Genomic DNA, 17127 nt, shown 5'->3' on the forward strand with positions numbered 1-17127 from the left:
TGATCCACTTCCGCTTCCATGGTTCCATCCGCTGCCAGATCCACTCCCAGATATCTAAAACACTTCACTTCCTCCAGTTTTTCTCCATTCAAACTCACCTCCCAATTGACTTGACCCTCAACCCTACTGTACCTAATAACCTTGCTCTTATTCACATTTACTCTTAACTTTCTTCTTTCACACACTTTACCAAACTCAGTCACCAGCTTCTGCAGTTTCTCACATGAATCAGCCACCAGCGCTGTATCATCAGCGAACAACAACTGACTCACTTCCCAAGCTCTCTCATCCCCAACAGACTTCATACTTGCCCCTCTTTCCGAAACTCTTGCATTCACCTCCCTAACAACCCCATCCATAAACAAATTAAACAACCATGGAGACATCACACACCCCTGCCGCAAACCTACATTCACTGAGAACCAATCACTTTCCTCTCTACCTACACGTACACATGCCTTACATCCTCGATAAAAACTTTTCACTGCTTCTAACAACTTTCCTCCCACACCATATATTCTTAATACCTTCCACAGAGCATCTCTATCAACTCTATCATATGCCTTCTCCAGATCCATAAATGCTACATACAAATCCATTTGCTTTTCTAAGTATTTCTCACATACATTCTTCAAAGCAAACACCTGATCCACACATCCTCTACCACTTCTGAAACCACACTGCTCTTCCCCAATCTGATGCTCTGTACATGCCTTCACCCTCTCAATCAATATCCTCCCATATAATTTACCAGGAATACTCAACAAACTTATACCTCTGTAATTTGAGCACTCACTCTTATAATCTTCACCTTAGCCTCCACAAGATAATGATCAGACATCCCTCCAATTGCACCTCTCAGCACATTAACATCCAAAAGTCTCTCTTTCGCGCGCTTGTCAATTAACACGTAATCCAATAACGCTCTCTGTCCATCTCTCCTACTTACATACGTATACTTATGTATATCTCGCTTTTTATACCAGGTATTCCCAATCACCAGTCCTTTTTCAGCACATAAATCTACAAGCTCTTCACCATTTCCATTTACAACACTGAACACCCCATGTATACCAATTATTTCCTCAACTGCCACATTACTCACCTTTGCATTCAAATCACCCATCACTATAACCCGGTCTCGTGCATCAAAACCACTAACACACTCATTCAGCTGCTCCCAAAACACTTGCCTCTCATGATCTTTCTTCTCATGCCCAGGTGCATATGCACCAATAATCACCCATCTCTCTCCATCAACTTTCAGTTTTACCCATATTAATCGAGAATTTACTTTCTTACATTCTATCACATACTCCCACAACTTCTGTTTCAGGAGTACTGCTACTCCTTCCCTTGCTCTTGTCCTCTCACTAACCCCTGACTTTACTCCCAAGACATTCCTAACCACTCTTCCCCTTTACCCTTGAGCTTCGTTTCACTCAGAGCCAAAACATCCAGGTTCCTTTCCTCAAACATACTACCTATCTCTCCTTTTTTCACATCTTGGATACATCCACACACATTTAGACACCCCAGTTTGAGCCTTCGAGGAGGATGAGCACTCCCCGTGCGACTCCTTCTTCTGTTGCCCATTTTAGAAAGTTAAAAAAAATACAAGGAGGGGGAGGATTTCTGGGTTTTCAGAAAAGAAGAGTGAATGTTGGGGTGAAGAGGGTGGTGAGAGTAAGTGAGCTTGGGAAGGAGACTTGTGTGAGGAAGTACCAGGAGAGACTGAGTACAGAATGGAAAAAGGTGAGAACAATGGAAGTAAGGGGAGTGGGGGAGGAATGGGATGTATTTAGGGAATCAGTGATGGATTGTGCAAAAGATGCTTGTGGCATGAGAAGAGTGGGAGGTGGGTTGATTAGAAAGGGTAGTGAGTGGTGGAATGAAGAAGTAAGATTATCAGTGAAAGAGAAGAGAGAGGCATTTGGACGATTTTTGCAGGGAAAAAATGCAATTGAGTGGGAGATGTATAAAAGAAAGAGACAGGAGGTCAAGAGAAAGGTGCAAGAGGTGAAAAAGAGGGCAAATGAGAGTTGGGATGAGAGAGTATCATTAAATTTTAGGGAGAATAAAAAGATGTTCTGAAAGGAGGTAAATAAAGTGCGTAAGACAAGGGAGCAAATGGGAACTTCAGCGAAGGGCGCAAATGGGGAGGTGATAACAAGTAGTGGTGATGTGAGAAGGAGATGGAGTGAGTATTTTGGAGGTTTGTTGAATGTGTTTGATGATAGAGTGGCAGATATAGGGTGTTTTGGTCGAGGTGGTGTGCAAAGTGAGAGGGTTAGGGAAAATGATTTGGTAAACAGACAAGAGGTAGTAAAAGCTTTGTGGAAGATGAAAGCCGGCAAGGCAGCAGGTTTGGATGGTATTGCAGTGGAATTTATTAAAAAAGGGGGTGACTGTATTATTGACTGGTTGGTAAGGATATTTAATGTAATGCTCTCTCAACCACACTCTTTTTATTACCACACATCTCTCTTACCCTTTCATTACTTACTCTACCAAATCACCTCACACCACATATTGCCATTAAACTTCTCATTTCCAACACATCCACCCTCCTCCGCACACCTCTATTTATAGCCCACGCCTTGCAACCATATAACATTATTGGAACCACTATTCCTTCAAACATACCCATTTTTGCTTACCAAGCTAATGTTCTCACCTTCCACACACTTTTCAATGCTCCCAGAATTTTCGCCCCCTCCTCCACCCTGAGACTCACTTTCACTTCTATGGTTCCATCCGCTGCCAAATCCACTCCCAGTTAACTAAAACGCTTCACTTCCTCCAGTTTTTCTTCATTCAAACTTACCTCCCAGTTGACTTGTCCCTCAACCCTACTGTACCTAATAACCTTGCTCTTATTCAAATTTACTCTCAGCTTTCTTCTTTCACACACTTTACCAAACTCAGTCAACAGCTTCTGCAGTTTCTCACCCGAATCAGCCACCAGGTCTGTATCATCAGCGAACAACAACTGACACACTTCCCAAGCCCTCTCATCCACAACAGACTTCATACTTGCCTCTCTCTCCAAAGCTCTTGCATTCACCTCCCTAACAACCCCATCCATAAACAAATTAAACAACCATGGAGACATCACACACTCCTGCCGCAAACCGACTTTCACTGAGAACCAATCACTTTCCTCTCTTCCTACTCATACACATGCCTTACATCCTCGATAAAAACTTTTCACTGCTTCTAGCAACTTGCCTCCCACACCATATATTCTTAATACCTTCCACAGAGCATCTCTATCAACTCTATCATATGCCTTCTCCAGATCCATAAATGCTACATACAAATCCATTTGCTTTTCTAAGTATTTTTCATAAACATTCTTCAAAGCAAACACCTGATCCACACATCCTCTATCACTTACAAAACCACACTGCTCTTCCCCAATCTGATGCTCTGTACATGCCTTCTCCCTCTCAATCAATGCCTTCCCATATAATTTCCCAGGAATACTCAACAAATGTATACCTCTGTAATTTGAGCACTCACCTTTATCCCCTTCGCCTTTGTACAGTGGCACTATGCATGCATTCTACCAATCCTCAGGCACCTCACCATGAGTCATACATACATTAAATATCCTTACCAACCAGTCAACAACACAGTCACCCCTTTTTTAATAAATACCACTGCAATACCATCCAAACCCATTGCCTTGCCAGCTTTCATCTTCCACAAAGCTTTTACTACCTATTTTCTGTTTACCAGATCATTCTCCCTAACCCTCTCACTCCGCACACCATCTTGACCAAAACACCCTATATCTGCCACTCTGTCATCTAACACTCTATCATCAAACACATTCAGCAAACCTTTAAAATACTCCCTCCATCTTCTTACTTCACCACTACTTGTTATTACCTCCCCATTAGCCCCCTTCACCAATCTTCCTATTTGTTCTCTTGTCATACGCTCTTTATTTACCTCCTTCCAAAACATCTTTTTATTCTCCCTAAAATTTAATAATACTCTCTCACCCCAACTCTCATTTGCCCTCTTTTTCACCTCTTGCTTCTTTCTCTTGACCTCCTGCCTCTTTCTTTTATACATCTCCCAGTCATTCACACTACTTCCCTGCAAAAATTGTCTGAACGCCTCTCTCTTCTCTTTCACTAACAATCTTACTTCTTCATCCCACCACTCACTACCCTTTCTAATATATATCATTTATTATATTCATTATACTTAATCAACATTTCCTGTGTTAACTAGGTAGCACTAGGAAACAGAAAAAGAATGACCCATCCACTCATATACACACATATATACATACACATATATATACAGATTACTATACACATATACATATTCATACTTGCTCTCCTTCATCAATTCCCAGCACCACCTTACACCACAGGCAACAGCATTGCCATCCCCATGTCAGTGAGGAAGCACCAGGAAACGGGGAAAAAAGGCCACATCCACTCGCACTCATTCTTTAGTTTTCGTGTGTAATGCACCAAAATCATGGCTCTCTATCCACATCTAGGCACCACAGACCTCTCCACGGCTTACACTGGACATTTCACATGCCCTGGGCCAGTCCACTGACAGCACATCGACCCCAGTATACCACACCATTCCAATTCACTCTATTCCGTGCAAGCCTCCTGCATGTTTAGGCCCTGATCACTTAAAACCTTCTTCACTCCATCCTTCCACATCCAATTTGGTCTCCCGCTTCTCCTTGATCCCTCCACCTCTGACACATATATCCCCTTTGCCAATCTTTCCTCACTCATTCTTGCCATATGTCCAAACCATTTCAACACACCCTCATCTGCTCTCTCAACTACACTCTTTTTATTACCACATATCTTTCTTACCCTTTCATTACTTAAACCACCTAACACCACATAATGTCCTCAAACATTTCATTTCTAACATATCCACCCTCCTTTGTACAACCCTATCTATAGCCCATGCCTCACAATCGTATAATATTGTTGGAACCACTATTCCTTCAAACATACCCATTTTTGTGCTCCGAGATAACATTTCCTCTTTCCAAACATTCGTCATTTTTCCTAGAACCTTTGCCCCCTTTCCCACCCTATGACTCACTTCTGCTTCTATGGTTCCATTTGCTGCCAGGTCAACTCCCAGATATCTAAAATGCTTCACTTCCAATTTTTCTCCATTCACAATTACATCCCAACTAACTTGTCCCTCAACCCTGCTAAACCTAATTACCTTGTTTTTATTCACAATTACTCTCAACTTTCTCCTTTAACATATTTTCCAAACACAGTCACCAAATTCAGCAGTTTCTCACTCAAATCAGCCGCCAGTGCAGTATCTTCGGCGAATGAAAGCTGACTCGCTTCCCAGGCTCTCTCCTCCCTACAGACTGCATACTCATCCCTCTGTAAAAAAATTCTTACATTTACCTCCCTTACCATCCCATCCATAACAAAAACAACCATGGAGACATAACACACCCCTGCCACAGACTGACCTTCCCTGGAAACCAATAACTCTCCTCTTTTCCTATTCATACACATGCCTTACACCCTTGATAAAGACTTTTCTGCTTCTAACAGCTTACTTCCCACACTACATATTCTTAATACCTTCCATAAAGCATGTATATCAAACCTATTATATGCCTTCTCTAGATCCATGAATGCCACAGACAAATCCATCTGTTTTTCTACGTATTTTTTCACATTCCTCAAAGCAAACATCTGATCCCCACATCCTCTACCACTTCTGAAACCACGTTGTCCTTCCCCAATCTGATGCTGTGTACATGCCTTCACCCTGTTGATCAATATCTTCCTGTACGATTTTCCAGGTATACTCAACAAACTTATGCCTCTGTAGTTTGAACACTCACATTTCTCTTTTGCCTTTGTACAGTGGCACTAAACATGTATTCTGCCAATCATCAGGCATTTTCATCATGATTAATATGTACATTGAATATGCTTACCAACAATCAACACTTTCAGCCCCCTTTCTTAATAAATTCAACTGCAATAACATCCAATCCTGCCACTTTGTCACATTTACTCTTCCACAAGGCTGTCAATATCTCTTCTCTCAACCAAACCACCCTCCCTAACTCTCTTCACACACCACACTGACTAAAACACCCTACATCTGCCACTCTATCATCAAACACATTCAACCATCCTTCAAAAATACTCACTCCATCTCATTTCATCACTACCTGTCATCACTTCCCACCTCGCCCCTTCACCGATACTCCCATTTGTTCTCTTTTCTTTTGCACATTATTTACCTACTTCCAAAACATCTTTTTACTCTCCCTAAAGTTTAATGGTATTCTCTGTTCCCAACTCTCATTTGCCTCTCTTTTTCAGCCCTTGCACCTTCTTAACATCCTGCCACTTTCTCTTACACATCTCCCAGTGATATGCACTCTACCCTTGTAAGTACTGTCCCAATGACTCTCTCTTTCATTAGCAACTTCCTTTATCCCACCACTCACTACCCTTTCTAATCTGACCACCTCCCAGCTTGCTCATGCCACATGCACCTCTTGCACATGCCATCATTGCTTCCATAAATACATCCCACTCCCCTCATTTCATTTACTCTCACCTTTTGCCACTCTACACTCATTCTCTTCTGGTATTTCTTTACACAGGTCTCCTTTCCAAGCTTACTTCCTCTCACCTCTCTTCACATTTGCCTCTACAAGATAGTGATCAAACATCCCACCAGCTACCCCTCTCAGCACATTTACATCCAAAAGTCTCTATCATATATGCTTATTAATTAATATTTAAACTAATAATGCCCAATGGCCATCTCTCCTACTCACATATGTATACTTGTGTGTATATCTCTTTTTAAACCAGGTATTCCCAATAACCAGTCTTTTTTTCAGCACACAATTCTTATAAGCTTTTCACCATTTCCATTCACATTACCCCATGAGCACCAATCATAACCTCCACTGCCACATTACTCACCTTTACATTCAAATCACCCATCACTAATACCCAGTCTCATGCACCAAAACTGCTGATACACTCACTCAGCTTCTCCCAGAACACTTGCCTCTCATGATCTTTCCTCTCATGACCAGGTGCATAAGCACCAATAACCGCCCAACTCTCACCATCCACTTTCAGTTTTACCCACATCAATGTAGAATTTACTTTCTTACACTTTATTATATTCTCCCATAACTCCTGCTTCAGGAGTAGTGCTCCTCCTTCCTTAGCTCTTGTCCTCTCACCAACCCCTGACTTTACACCCGTTTCCAAACCATTCTTTCCCTTTACCCTTGAGCTTCATTTCACTTAAGAGCCAAAACATACAGGTTTCTTTCCTCAAACATACTATGTATCTCTCCTTTCTTTTCATCTTGGTTATATCCACACACATTCAGACACATCAATCTGAGCCTTCGAGGAAGATGAACACTCCCCACTCGACTCCTGTTTCGCTACCTTAAAATCAACAGGCTAATGACAACAGATGAAGCAACTTGGACATTTCTTACCTTTTCAGTGCACATATTCACAGTTGTAATATTAGTTCCTTGGGGTTGGACCCAGGTGAAATATAAATCTACATCCAGTATATCATTTCCTCCTGAAGCTCGACTAACTGCCACACCCACTAGAAGAGTTGTTGCAAACCCAATTGCTGCCACCCACATGTAAGATACAGCATACAATTCCTGAAGGGCTGATTTGCTGTAGAAATAAAGAAGAAATACTAATCAATTAGAGATGAATGTCTGTAGAATTCAACTCAGTTTCTCTAGAAACAGAAAACCCTTTCAGTACTCTGACACATTAAATGCACAGACATTATTGGAGATCTGCTGCATTAAGGCTTTACTAATGCTATCAGAAAACCATACTGCCTGATTAACATGGTTATGCAAAATTTAGATGACTAGACAGTTAATTCTCCCAATGTAATTCTAGTAACCTAAACTCGTCCAACAAAAAGCTGTAGTAAACAAAAGTAACTAAACAAGAACCTGAATTAATAGCAATTAATGTCACCATTCAGGCTGTCCAGCCCTATGAAAATGTCCAACCATGGTAAACACACTACAATCTTGTATGGGTCAGTGGAATGGCAGCATTTATATTTAAACATCTACTCTGCATCGAAGTACAAGTTTCCTGTAGTAAAATTAATTTTCCACAAATTCTAAGCATATGTAGATATGTTGAGATATATTTTACATATGAAGAAGTAAAACAGTCACCCTTAGGGTTTAGCAGCCACTAACTGCGAGACTAAGAACAAACATTTTTGAAAACACGTAGGAAAATCAAACATTCATGCAATTACTCTTTAGGTATAAGATGTAAATTTCAATATGTTTTATACTGATTTTTGGTATGGCATATCTATCTAATGCCCCCTCTGGAAACTCCCATCAAGTGGTGGCCATGGCAAAAAAGTTTCAACGTATTCCTGTCCTTACAAGCATCCCTTTCATACACCATTCTAAACATTCTTCCACTATTTCTCTCCCTCCAGTATTCCTCCACCCTATTTTCCCATGTCCCAGGTGGTCTTCCTCTCGCACCAACTCCTTTATTTGTACTTTCATACACTCTTCTTGTAAACTCCCAGTCTCGCATTCTTTCCACTTGCCCAAACCACCTCAAAGTATTACGTTTCACCCATTCTACCACTTCACAATTCATTTCCTTTGCATTCCCTACCATACCACATCTCTCATACACCCTTTCATTTCTTTCTTCATTTAATCTAGTCACACTGCATGCTCTTCTCAAATGGTTCATTTCCACAGCCTAGATTCTTGACCTCTGTGACTCGTTTCATGTCCATGTTTCAGCTGCATAAGTCAGGGTAGGGAGGACTATGCTGTCTTTTGATCCTCTCTTCACTTCCATACTCTTACACCTCTACCCTTCGGTATTCTTTTAAGGGACCCAATGATTCTTCATTCCTGTACTGTCTCTCTCTTATCCCTCCTCCCATAAAACTACACTTACCCAAGACAGCTCCTAGATACTTCAATTCTCTCACTTCTTCCAGTCGTTTTCCAGCCATATTCAAAGCACAATTTAGTGCACTTTCTTCTTTCACTCTATATGGTTTTACAAAATATATACTTTCACTCTGTCTCCTTTCAAATACCATTACTTTACTTTTACTTGCAATTATCTTCAGTTACCTATGCATACACACATCATAAAACAGTTACAACTTTCTGCAACTCCTCTTAACTCTCAGCAAATAAATATATTATCATCCACAAACGGGCTTGCCACTAACCACCATATATCACTGCCACACTCCATCCCTGCACCCCTTTTCCTTAGGTTTGCTTTGGTCTCTCTTATCACTCTTGGTGCTGCCGCACTGATGCGAGAAGCAGCAATTGGGTATAATAGGTAAATATGTAAATATGTTTTTATTATTTTTCTAGTCTATTGTGCTTAACCATCGTCTCTCGTGTTAGCGAGGTAGCGCAAGGAAACAGACAAGGAATGGCCCAACCAAACCCACATACGCATGTAATACACAATATATAAACGCCCACACACACATATACATACATAAACATTTCAATGTATACATACATATACATACACAGACATATACATATATGCACATGTAAATATCCCTACTTGCTGCCTTCATCCATTGCGGTCGCCACCCCGCCACACACGAAATAGCATCCTCCCTCCCTCTTTCCAGTGAGGCAGTGCCAGGAACAGAAAAAAAAAGTCACATTCGTTCACACTTAGTCTCTAGCTGTCATCTGTAGTGCACCAAAACCACAGCTCCCTTTCCACATACAGGCCTCACAAAACTTTCCATGGTTTACCCCAGACACTTCACATGCTGTGGTTCAATCCATTGACAGCATGGTGACCCTGTTATACCATATCGTTCCAGTTCACTCTATTCCTTGCACACCTCTCACCCTCCTGTATGTTATTGCCCCGATTGCTCAATATCTTTTTCACTCCATCCTTCCACCTCCATTTTGGTCTCCTGCTTCTCCTTCTTCCCTTGATTTTGAGTGATTGGGGCCTGAACATGCAGGAGGGTGAAAGGCATGCAAGGAATAGAGTGAATTGGAACTATGTGGTATACCATGGTCGATGTGCTGTCAATGGATTGAACCAGGGCATGTGAAGCGTCTGGGGTAAACCATGGAAAGTTCTGTGGGGCCTGGATGTGAAAAGGGAGCTGTGGTTTCGGTGCATTATACATGACAACTAGAGACTGAGTGTGAATGAATGTGGCCTTTGTTGTCTTTTCCTAGCAGTACCTCGTGCACATGTGGGGGAGGGGGTTGGTATTTCATTATGTGGCAGGGGTGGCAATGGCAATGAATAAGGGCAGACAGTATGAATTATGTTCATGTGTAAATATGTATATGTTTGTGTGTGTATATATATGTATATGCTGAGATGTATAGGTATGTATGTGTGGATGTGTATTATGTATATACATGTGTATGTGGGTGGGTTGGGCCATTCTTTCGTCTGTTTCCTTGTGGTACCTCGCTAATGTGGGAAACAGCGACAAAGTATGATAAAAATATATATATATATATATATATATATATATATATATATATATATATATATATATATATATATATATTTCATTATACATAATCACTTTCCTGCGTCAGCGAGGTAGCACCAGGAAACAGACTAAGAATGGCCCATCCACTCATATACACACATGTGGAAAGGGAGCTGTGGTTTCGGTGTGTTATTACATGACAGCTAGAGACTGAGTGTGAACGAATGGGGCCTTTGTTGTCTTTTCCTAGCGCTACCTCGCTTACATGAGGGGGGGAGGGGGTTGTTATTCCATATGTGGCGAGGTGATGATGGGAATGAATAAAGGCAGACAGTATGAATTATGTATATGTGTATATATGTATAAGTCTGTGTATGTATATATATGTATACATTGAGTTGTATAGGTATGTATATTTGTGTGTGTGGACGTGTATGTATATACATGTGTAAGTGGGTGGGTTGGGCCATTCTTTCGTCTGTTTCCTTGCGCTACCTCGCAAACGCGGGAGACAGCGGCAAAAAAAAAAAAAAAAAAAAAAAAAAAAAAAGTGATTGGTTCTCAGTGAATGTAGGTTTGCGGCAGGGGTGTGTGATGTCACCATGGTTGTTTAATTTGTTTATGGATGGGGTTGTTAGGGAGGTAAATGCAAGAGTTTTGGAAAGAGGGGCAAGTATGAAGTCTGTCGGGGATGAGAGAGCTTGGGAAGTGAGTCAGTTGTTGTTCGCTGATGATACAGCGCTGGTGGCTGATTCATGTGAGAAACTGCAGAAGCTGGTGACTGAGTTTGGTAAAGTGTGTGGAAGAAGAAAGTTAAGAGTAAATGTGAAAAAGAGCAAGGTTATTAGGTATAGTAGGGTTGAGGGTCAAGTCAATTGGGAGGTGAGTTTGAATGGAGAAAAACTGGAGGAAGTGAAGTGTTTTAGATATCTGGGAGTGGATCTGGCAGCGGATGGAACCATGGAAGCGGAAGTGGATCATAGGGTGGGGGAGGGGGCGAAAATTCTGGGGGCCTTGAAGAATGTGTGGAAGTCGAGAACATTATCTCGGAAAGCAAAAATGGGTATGTTTGAAGGAATAGTAGTTCCAACAATGCTGTATGGTTGCGAGGCGTGGGCTATGGATAGAGTTGTGCGCAGGAGGATGGATGTGCTGGAAATGAGATGTTTGAGGACAATGTGAGGTGTGAGGTGGTTTGATCGAGTGAGTAACGTAAGGGTGAGAGAGATGTGTGGAAATAAAAAGAGCGTGGTTGAGAGAGCAGAAGAGGGTGTTTTGAAGTGGTTTGGGCACATGGAGAGAATGAGTGAGGAAAGATTGACCAAGAGGATATATGTGTCGGAGGTGGAGGGAACGAGGAGAAGAGGGAGACCAAATTGGAGGTGGAAAGATGAAGTGAAAAAGATTTTGTGTGATCGGGGCCTGAACATGCAGGAGGGTGAAAGGAGGGCAAGGAATAGAGTAAATTGGAGCGATGTGGTATACCGTGGTTGACGTGCTGTCAGTGGATTGAATCAAGGCATGTGAAGCGTCTGGGGTAAACCATGGAAAGCTGTGTAGGTGTGTATATTTGCATGTGTGGACGTATGTATATACATGTGTATGGGGGGGGTTGGGCCATTTCTTTCGTCTGTTTCCTTGCGCTACCTCGCAAACGCGGGAGACAGCGACAAAGTATAATAAAAAATAATATATATATATATATATATATATATATATATATATATATACTTAAACACCCACATACGCACATATACATAACATATAAATACACATACATACACATGGACATATTTATACTTGCTTGCTTTCATTCTTTCCCGTTGCTACCCCACCCCAAAAGAAAACGGCATCACTATCCCCTGCTTCAGCGAGGTAGCATCAGGAATACAGACAAAAAGGCCACATTCATTCTCATTCAGCCTCTAGCTGTCATGTATAGTGCACTGAAACCACAGCTCCCAATCCACATCAAGGCCCCACAGACCTTTCCATGGTTTACCCCAGATGCTTCACATGCCTTGGTTTAGTCCATTGACAGCATGTCGACCCTGGTATACCACATTGTTCCAATTCACTCTATTCCTTGCACGCCTCTCACCCTCCCTTATGTTCAGGCCCCGATTGCTCGAAATCTTTTTCTCTCCATCCTTCCACTTCCAATTTGGTCTCCTACTTCTTGTTCCCTCCACCTCTGACACATATATCCTCTTTATCAATCTTTCCTCACTCATTCTCTCTGTATGTCTAAACCATTTCAACACACCCTCTTTTGCTCTCTCAATCTTACTCTTTTTATTTTCACACATTCCTCTTACCCTTACATTGCTTACTTGATCATACCACCTCACACACTGTCCTCAAACATTTCATTTCCAACATATCCACCCTCCTACGTAGAACCTTATCTATAGCTCATGCCTCACAACCATATAACATTGTTCAAACTACTATTCCTTCAGACATCCCCATTTTTGCTCTCTGAGATAACATTCTCTCCTTCCACACATTCTTTATCGCTCCCAGACCCTTCACCCCCTCCCCCACCAAGTAATTCACTTCCCCTTCCATGGTTCCATTCACTGCTAAGACCACTTGCAGATATCCTAAACACTTCCCTTTCAATTTTTGTCTGTTCAAACGTATATCCCAAGTAACTTATCCCTCAATCCTACCTACTGAACCTAATAACCTTGCTCTTATTCACATTTACTCTCAACTTTATCCTTTCACACACTTTTCCAAACTCAGTCACCAACTTCAGCAGTTTCTCACTCAAATCAGCCACCAGAGCTGTATCATCAACTGACTCACTTCCCAGTTCCTCTCATCCCCAACAGACTTTATACTTGCCCCTCTCTCTAAAACTGTTGCATTTACCTTCCTAAACACCACATCCATAAATAAATTAAACAACTATGGAGACATCACACGACTCTGCTGCAGACCATCCTTCACTGGGAACCAATCAATCTCCTCTTTTCCTGCTCATATGCATGCCGTACATCCTTGGTAAAAACTTTTCATTGCTTATAACAGCTTGCCTCCTACACCATATACTCATAAGATCTTCCACAAAGCATCTCTATCAACCCTATCACATGCCTTCTCCAGATCCATAAATGCTACTTACAGATCTATCTGGTTTTTTTTTTCATTTTTCTCACACACATTCTTCAAAGCAAACACCTGATCCACACACACACTACCACCTCTGAAACCACATTGCTCCTCCTTTATCTGACACTGTACATACCTTCACCCTCTCAATGAATACCCTCCCATACAATCTCCAAGGAATACTCAACAAACTTATGCCTCTGTAGTTTGAACACACCTTTATTCCCTTTGCCTTTGTACAATGGTACTATTCCGCCAATCCTCAGGCACCTCACCCTGATCCATACATGCACTGAATATCCTTACCAACCAATCAACAACACACTTACCCCCTTTCTTAACAAACGTACGCCTCTGTAGTTTGAAGACTCACCTCTATCCCCTTTGCCTTTGTACAATGGTACTATTCATGTATTCCGCCAATCCTCAGGCACCTCACCCTGATCCATACATACACTGAATATCCTTGCCAACCAGTCAACAACACAGTCACCCCTTTTCTTAATAAATTCTACTGCAATGCTATCCAAACCTGCCGCCTTGCCAGATTTCATCTGCAAAGCTTTCACTACCTCTTCTCTCTTTACCAAACCATTCTCCCTGACACTCTGACCCTACATCTGCCACTCTATCATCAAATACATTCAACAAACCTTCAAAATATTCACTCCATCTCCTCAACCTCATTATCTGTTATTACTTCCTCCCTTGCCCTTCACTGATGTTCCCATTTGTTTTCTTATCTTACATTCATTATTTACCTCCTTCCAGAACATCTTTTTATTCTCCCTAAAGTTTAATGATACTCTCTCGCCCCAACTCTCATTTGCCCTCTTTTTTCAACCTTTGCTCCTTCCTCTTAACCTCCTGCCGCTTTCTTTTATACATCACCCAGTAATTTGCACTCTTTTCATGTAAGTATCGTCCAAACGCCTCTCTTTTCTCTTTCACTAACAACTTTACTTCTGCATCACACCACTCACTACCTTACTAATCTGCCCACCTCCCATCTTTCTCATGGCACAAGCATCTTTTGCACATGCCATCATTGCTTCACTAAGAACATCCCATTCCTCACCCACTCCCCCCACGTCATTTGCTCTCACCTTTTGCCATTCTACACTCAATATCTCCTGGTACTTCCTTACATAAGTGTCCTTTCCAAGCTCACTTACTCTCACCAGTCTCTTCTCCCTAACAGTGATATCACATAGTCCTCACACCTACATGCATCCAAGAACTTTCGCTTAACCCTCCATCCACTCTTACACACACATTTGCTCCTTTATAGAAGGCTTTCACACCATCCAACAGTTGTCCCCTCATAGAATATACCCTTAACACATCCCATAAAGCATTCCACCTGACTGTCATACACTTTCTCCAAATCCATAATAGTTGCATACAGCTTCTTACCTTTCACTAAATATATTTCCACAGTCATCTTTGCAACAAATATTTGATCCACATATCCCCTACCTTACCTAAAACCCTTTTACTGTTCACTTATTCTGCATTCAGTCACTTCTATCCCTGTCAATTAATATTCTTGCATACACTTTTCCTGGTATACTTAACAGACTTATTTCCCTATAATTGCTACATACATCCTCAACACCTTTTCCTTTGAATAAATGAATGATAATAGCTTTTATCCGATCCTCAGGCACAACCTTCTGACTCCATGCTAAATTACACATGAGATGCATCATCTTTATTACACTCTCTCCTTCATACTTCAGCATTTCAAACACAGTCCCATCTATTTCAGGTGCCCTTCCTACTGTCAGTCTCATTATTGCCCTTACCTCCCTTTTTGCTGTAGGCCCTTGCACTTACATCCTCTTCCTTCCATCCTCCATTCCCGTGCATGCAACAATGGTTGCTTCCCCTTCTATCACATTCATCATTTCTTCAAAATACTCTTTCCATCTTCCTTTCACTTCCCCCTTTTGATTCAGCAACTCCCCTTCCTTATTTTTCACATTAACATTTCCACTCCTACATCCACTTCTTTCCTTTTTTACCTCCTTCCAGTACAGTTTCTTATTATCCAGAAACTTTTCAATTAATTTCCTTCCAAAATCTTCATCTACTCTTCCTTTGCTTTCCTCTATCAGCTTCTTCACATTTTGCTTAAATATTTGGTATTCTCCCCTCCTCCTCTGCTGAACTTCCACTGGCAATCTATGATATGTCTTTTTCTTCTCTTTCACAGCATTTCCAATTCTTCTGTCCACCATGCATTGCCCTTTTTATTCCTATATCTCAAAACCTTGTATCCTACTACTAATTCTACAATCTTTAACGGTATTTTTCTAAATATTCTAAATACCTCATTCACTCGACTGCATCCCTCCCTTCACTACACTTCCATCGAAGCTTTCAGTTACCTTCCTTTCATACTCCTTCCTGCATTTCTTTCTGATTCATCTCTCTTGTCAACACTTTTGCCTCTTCATTCTTCCTTACACCATACTTCCATGCCCACAAGAACCATGAAATGGTCAAAGTCTCCAAAGAATCCTCTCATGACTCTAGCATTTAGCACCACCTTTCTCAATCTTTCATCCACTGCAACGTGGTCAATCAAAGCCATTTGCTCTTGTCTATCATTCCACATCCATGTATATCTATGGATCATCTTCTGCTGAAAAAAAAGGTGTTTGCAAGGAATAAACCCCTCTCAGCACAAATATCCACAAGATAACTTCCATTCTCATTTACTCCAGGCACTTCCCATTTACCAACTATCTCACCAATTTCATTACATCCACCTTTTGCAGTCATATCACCCAATAACCACATTTCTCTCATTCTCAAAACCGTTTATAGTCATTCAAATTTCTCCAGAACAGCTTCATTTCATCCATATATTGTACAGTCTTCATATTCACAGTTGCATATACGCATACCCCATGCATACTTCACAATGCCAATCTTTCCTTTCACCCACACTATTCTTGATCCATTCCATCCATGCTCTGTAACACCCTCCCACACTCTTGGTGATAGCAGAATTGCAAATCCTTCTTTTCCTCTTCCCTGATAATTCCCAGTCATTCTTGTCCATACCACACCTTCCATGCCCTCCCATAACTCGCATTCATCATCTCCATTTTCACTCGACACACCCGGCACAAGGATATAGGTTTCCCCAATCCCTAGCACATCCACGCTAAAACTTTTTAACCTCTCCACAAGCTTCTGCCTTTTACTCTAACCAGTCATTCCATTTACATTCGGCACTATCACTCTCAATCACTCGTTCTTTTTTAATCTTCAGCAAAACTGGTAGACTTTAGTGCCACTTTTAAGCCTTTTGTACCTCACCCTTGACAGGCCACTGGCAGAGGGTAACTGCACAGTGTTTCCAAAGGCAGCAAGGTTCCAAAATTGTCAGAAAAACTAAAAAGTGACACCTCAGGTGCTTGTCTAAGTTTAAAAATATTACCC

The 17127-nt window shown here is 41.4% G+C and overlaps 1 protein-coding gene across 1 annotated transcript in view; it reads right to left on the reverse strand.

Moving 5' to 3' along the window:
- LOC139766184 (putative sodium-dependent multivitamin transporter) overlaps positions 1–17127 on the reverse strand; it is a 136806-nt gene that overhangs the window by 18106 nt on the left and 101573 nt on the right. Inside the window, exon 10 of the mRNA XM_071694454.1 lies at positions 7517–7712. Coding sequence (XP_071550555.1) covers positions 7517–7712 — 196 coding nt within the window. The remainder of the gene's footprint in view (positions 1–7516; positions 7713–17127) is intronic.

Source organism: Panulirus ornatus, chromosome 57 (genome assembly GCF_036320965.1).
Source record: "Panulirus ornatus isolate Po-2019 chromosome 57, ASM3632096v1, whole genome shotgun sequence".
Lineage (NCBI taxonomy): Eukaryota > Metazoa > Arthropoda > Malacostraca > Decapoda > Palinuridae > Panulirus > Panulirus ornatus.